The sequence below is a fragment of the Hyposmocoma kahamanoa genome, unplaced genomic scaffold (genome assembly GCF_003589595.1).
Source record: "Hyposmocoma kahamanoa isolate Upper Pololo Valley unplaced genomic scaffold, ASM358959v1 78, whole genome shotgun sequence".
Classification (NCBI taxonomy): domain Eukaryota; kingdom Metazoa; phylum Arthropoda; class Insecta; order Lepidoptera; family Cosmopterigidae; genus Hyposmocoma; species Hyposmocoma kahamanoa.
Genome location: NW_020653945.1, coordinates 10403156 through 10409155, shown reverse-complemented (window position 1 = coordinate 10409155; position 6000 = coordinate 10403156). Strand labels below are relative to the sequence as shown.

Below are 6000 nucleotides of genomic sequence, written 5' to 3'. Positions count from 1 at the left end.
TTTTACTCTTGACAGTTTCCTAACCTTCTATTGACATTGGCATAAAAATTACAGCTTCTAAAAAAAGTGATTTATGACTTGTAACTGTCAAATTTTGGTAATATGCACGTTGATTCTGTACTTAGGGCAGCTCCTTTCTTTTATTTTTTTCCATCCTCTAAGTTTATGACTGACAAAAAATAAATAAACAACAATTACATTAATTGTTCCTATATAAATACAAATAATATCATAGTTATTTTTACTTGACATTGGCAAAATCATTGATTATTTCGATGGAGCCATAACATTTAAAAGAAGAAGAAGAAGAAACCACAGAGGAACTTGTACAAGATTAGAACTGCCCAAACTCTTAAACTCAAGCTGCGAGGAATAAAAAGTAGACAAGCACAAGGTTTTTCGAAACTCATAAGCAAATCGCACTTAATATAATAGGCTCAAGCAAATCTAACAACTTGGTTCATAACTCTTTAAGCAGCTAAAGCAACGACACCGACCCGTCATGTTCCAAGAGACGTTCCAATGAATTTATGAAAGCAAAGACTAAAGTACAGATGCCTCATGCAACATCGCATCGAATTTCAGAAGTAAGACTTGCCTTGTATCTAACCAACACTTGTTCTTTTCTTACTGAAATTACAATTTTGTGATGTAATTTGGACCCAGATAATATTAATCCTATGATCACGTAAACGCCTTGTCTATATTTTAGTAAAAACATGGCATTCAAATTTGCGCTATTTGTATATGACCATAAATGGAAAAATACATTTTTCATACATAACTGAGGGCATACTAGCTTGGGCCTGAATCATTTAATTATACATATTTAGTACATTTTAACGAACGTTGGGCGTTTAGGGCTTTTCTCATTGCAGTTTGTTGTATCTTAGATTTTAACATTTCTATTATTTTCGCATCATGATTATAACAATTAATAATTCCATAAAAAATCCAATTTTAATTCACTAAATATAAGTACATATTTATCCAAATCACGGCTGGTATATACCTCCTAATATAGTATTCCTATCCCGAACACCCTCACCCTCGTCGTGCGTTTTCCAACGGACTGGCATTAAAGTTAGCGCTTTCTTTTGTTACCGCACAGAGTTATCGCCGTTTAGAGCGATTTATTTAAATATTATTATTTTTGTACAAAAGTAACATCTGGTGAATTATTAAAAGTCTGGAGCAAAAGTGTTGATATTAAAATCCTGCGAGGTTGATAGTATTTTACAAATAACCCCGTATATTATGTTAGTAGTGACTACACTGTCGTCTGTAGTCAGATTTTTGTCAAGAAAATTATAAAAAATTATTGCATTTTGTACTCCGAGCACCAAGTATTTAGTAACTAAACGAAAAACTATTCGTAATGAAATCAAGTAACTTGGAGTAAAAGATTAGTAAGTAACAGTAGAGCTCCACGTGAAAGAATTCGTTCAGTGAAGTATTGTCACCTTACCTATTTCTACCGCCAAGCGGTAATGTGTGCATTACTGCGTTCCTGTTTTGAAAGGTTAGAGCGCATTTATTAGACACGAATTTCCAAACGCGCTCACGCCGCGCGGAGTCCGCGTTGCCGTCATGCAGCGACCGCGTACGCAATACGCTTAAAAGCTAAATACATAGAACCTATTTTGCCATGACGGTTACACGCACGCGGTCGCTGCGCGGCGGCAATGCGGACTCCGCTCGTGAGCGCGATGAAATTCGTGTCGAATGAATGCGCCTTAAGAGTGCTGGTAAAATTACAGGCACATGGGACTTGTCAATTTATCTCTCAGGGTGGCGAGCGCAGTAGCAGTGTCTCTCAAATCTTTTCGATTTAAAGATCTGAGTGGCACTGAAACTGTAAATAAATTAATAACAGGCGTGATGCTTACCACCAGGTGGACGATTTGTTCGTTTTGCGTCATTTGGTATTATAAAAACAACTTATTGAAAATGTCAAATTCATTCATGTTGCGCATATTGCCAAAGTGCCGAGATGTACAAAAAATAAAAGATAAGGAACAACGGCTGCCTATCAATGCGTTATTATGAATCAATAGTACATTACTGCAGAGGCTGGGAAGTAAGGGATTGCTGGACAGATATGAGTTACAGTACGTTGTATTAATACGAGTCAAGCAATCCCCGTTCCGGCGAGACTTGTATAGTGCTCTCTCAAACAATCTGAACAAACAATAAAAGATCAAAGAGAGGAAGATGTATAATAAAAAAGTAAAAAAAAACATTAAAAGTAATACTTGACAAAGGACAATTTGCTAAAAGAAAATGTTGTTGTTTTTCCAGGTATATTAATATTAGTGTGCTGAACTTTTGATGACGTGATTCACGTGGTTCCCCGGTGCATTAAAGTTTCATAAGTTTTCAAGTATCTTACTTTGGTCATAGCTCACCAGCAACAAGTTTGACGTGGCTAATTACCTATTTAAATTAGGCAAAGCATAAATAATTACAGTATTTCCGTTATCACTCTTCTCACTAGAACTCATTTTTCGATGAAAATACGGAAAAGACGAACAAGTAGAAATGTATAATAGTTACACTTTAGTTTATTTTACCAGATTTACCACCATTTTCTTTCTTTTTTAAAGTAAGCAGTAAAGGTAGGTGTTTTTAATTCTCTTAATTACGAACACTGGACAGTTGGCAGTATAATTTTTTCTTTTACATGTTTACATAGTTAATTAATAATCTTATTAGAGAAGGGGACAATAATGGATTTTCATACTTACTTTGCAGGCCTTGGCCGGAAGAAATCGCACGGTCCATAAATGATAAACTTTCCGTGTTCGTTTTTTAAAAGTAATGCAACACACATTTTCGAGCATGTTTGAGAAAATTTTATTTTTCAGTCGGACGAAATTAGCTCCAAGCTCAAGCTGAATACGATACATCTACCCAGGTTACAAACTTCTGAAACACAATTCCTGAATCTAGTATCTCAAGGATATGTCGAAGCTGTTGCGAATTACTTAAAGGACTATACTGGTTTAAATGTTAACTGCGCTAACTATCAGGTCAAACTATTCTACTATTAGTCATAGATAAAAGTTAAATTATCATAATCTTAGGTTTTTTTTGTAAATAGCCCCGCTCTAGAGTATTTCTGTATCACGGGTGCCGTGGACACACACATAGACATGAAACCCGGGGCCTCTGCGTAGTGGTCCAGCATGGTAACCGTTTGACCACAGAGGCTGCTTACCAAAAGTTGACGACCTCGGTGACCCAACGGCTTATACTGCGGGTGTTGGATGAGAAAGTTCCGAGTTCGATTCTCGGTAGGACCAAATAGGTAAATGAAGCTTTCTAAATTGGTTCTGGTGTGGGTGTTCTTTGAAGTGAATTCTGTTACAGGGAATTCTCTAGTTTGAGACCAAGCCATTGGTGTAGTTGTATGGCGCATAACTAGCTAGAAAGTAACTAACTGCCTCCGTGGCCGAACGGTTACCATGTTGGTCTGACACGCAGAGGTCCCGGGTTTGATTCCCGAGCCGGGAGAAATATTTATATGGCCTACTTGTCTCGTGAGTTTGGATGTGATTTGTGGTTGTCTATGTGTATGTCCATGGTACCCGCGATACAGGATTTCCCTAGTGCGAAACAAAAAAATGTGCGTAATTTAACTTGAAATTTACCATGAGCGTTTCGGTGAAGGAACACATCGTGATGAAACCTGCACACATCTGCAAAGCAATGTGTATGAAGTCTCAATCCGCAGTGCGCCTGGGAAATACAGCGCAAGCCCTCTCATTATGAGAGGAGGTCTGTGCCCCGCAGTGGGACTATAAATAGGTTAACTATGTAACTATATGTATAGCTATGAATAAGGGATAAATTAAACAGCTAGCGTTCGGTTTTATTCCTTCAATTTTACAAGATAATAATTCTATTGTTACAAATATCATAAAAACACACACACTCGCAACTTTTCCTGAGGCAATACCTCTAGTAAATTGCATCTAAAACTATTTAATGCTCAGTTTTCTAACTGTATTCGTTGTACATTAATTAAAGTACACTCCGAGGCTTTGCGATAAACATTCACTGTTCCACATAATGTAGGGCACTACGGCACTTCACTTAGCTGTGCAAAACCGATCCGAAGCGATGGTGGAATTTCTCCTGCGGCAACCAAATATAGAGATTGGTGACACTGTACTACACGCCGTCCGAAATGGCAACGCTACAATATTGGGTAAAACGAACCTTTCACTCATTTAAAACATTTCGTCGTCTCTCTCAATATGTACGAATTTCGCGAATGTGACACCCCGCTAAAAAACTTGGCAAACACGACTTAGTGTCAGCGACAAAAAACAAATTTTACAGGGAAAGTTTATTTCTACATTATAGGTGTGATACTAAATTAAATTTTAATACGTGATAATTAATTTTGTTGCAAATAGAATTTTTTTAACGGTTGTTATCCTTTTGTGGCGCTTACAATATTTTTGCTATTTCTATCTACAGATTTTTAAGGCACTTGCGATTATAAATATACAACACGTTTTATGCCACTTTGTCTATATTAAACGACGAAATGTGACGTTACTGTCTGTTGCGATAAGTGAGGTCGCTTATGTTATATTTTCTACTAATTATTCTGTCGGTTGACCTAAATAAAAAAAAGTTGAGCTAACGATATACTTAGCTTTTGCTATAATTTTTATTTGGTGTAAATTTGGCGAGAAATGTCGACGCGGCGTTGTCCGTTATAATGGACAACGACGGAAATAATATTTTAAACTATATATAAATATCGAGTTCTTAGGTTTTCGCGATTGTTACACATATGAAATGAAACTATTTTTCCGGATTTAAATCGCGTATATTTGTTTTTTCAAACAAACCGACGTTTCGGGCCCTTTACAGGTCCCATGGTCACGGTTGACTGAGGTGGTACAGTCTTCTACCAGTTATGTCTAATATTAATGCAAACCACCCTATTTTTTCACTATAGTTACAATAGTTATTAATTAAATACCTAATTTTAATTTTACAAAGAAAACATTCCAATTTACGCTACATTAAGTTTTACAAATTATTTTATTGTAGTTTCCGTTTAATATTTGTAACATCAATTTCTTTTAATTACTTTTAATTAATTATGTAACGAATAAATCTTTAACCTCTAGTGGATAGTACGAGTAGAAAAAAATGTAATAATATTGTATAAAGATAGTAAACATGTTTGAGGATTTTGTTTCACGGTATTTTAAATTGTTTTGCTTACAAAATGACTATATTAAATGGCGCCGGGTAAAAGACTCCAAATTTCCTTCATTCATTCCTTCATATCAGTAAAATATAATTAGATATTTTCTTCTTCCTGTCTAAAATAGAAAATAGATAAATTTCGCGTTATTAACAGTTGTTAATGTTAACAGTTGTTTCACCAGTATGTATGTAGTTACATACTGGTGAAATGACAGCCACGTGAGACTTGTCAACTTATGTCTCAGGGTGACGGGCGCAGTGACAGTGCCCCTCGATTCTTTGCGAAGCTCTGAGTGGCACTGCAACCGTTATGGACAGGCGTGTAGCTTACCATCAGGCGCACGACTTGTCCGTCGCGTCACTTGATATTATAAAAAAAGAAACATTACATATTGTTCGAGTTCTTAGGTTTTTTGGTTTTTGTTACACATAGGAAATGAAACTATTTTTCCGGATTTAAATCGCGTATATCTGTTTTTTCAAACAAACCGACGTTTCGGGCCCTTTACATGTCCCGTGATCACTTGACTGAGGTGGTACAGTCATCAATCAGTTATGTCTAATATTAATGCAAACCACCCTATTTTTTCACTATAGTTACAAAAGTTATCAATTAAATATCTTATTTTTAATTTTACAAAAACAACATTCCAATTTACGCTACATTACGTTTTACAAATTATTTTATTGAATTAATTTTTATTAAGTTCAATTTATTATTAATTAATAATAGAAATTAGAATAAATTAAAACATTAATTAGTAC

General features: G+C 35.6%; 1 protein-coding gene across 2 annotated transcripts in view; it reads left to right on the top strand.

The window, feature by feature from the left end:
• The first annotated feature begins 341 nt into the window (after positions 1–341).
• Positions 342–6000, top strand: part of LOC113232939 (short transient receptor potential channel 6-like) — a 32692-nt gene continuing 27033 nt past the window's right edge. For both annotated transcript variants that reach the window (XM_026467849.1, XM_026467848.1), the window contains exons 1-4: positions 342–379; positions 476–587; positions 2868–3032; positions 4081–4213. In XM_026467849.1, the coding sequence (XP_026323634.1) occupies positions 531–587; positions 2868–3032; positions 4081–4213 (355 nt within the window). In that variant the 5' untranslated portion in view covers positions 342–379; positions 476–530. The remainder of the gene's footprint in view (positions 380–475; positions 588–2867; positions 3033–4080; positions 4214–6000) is intronic.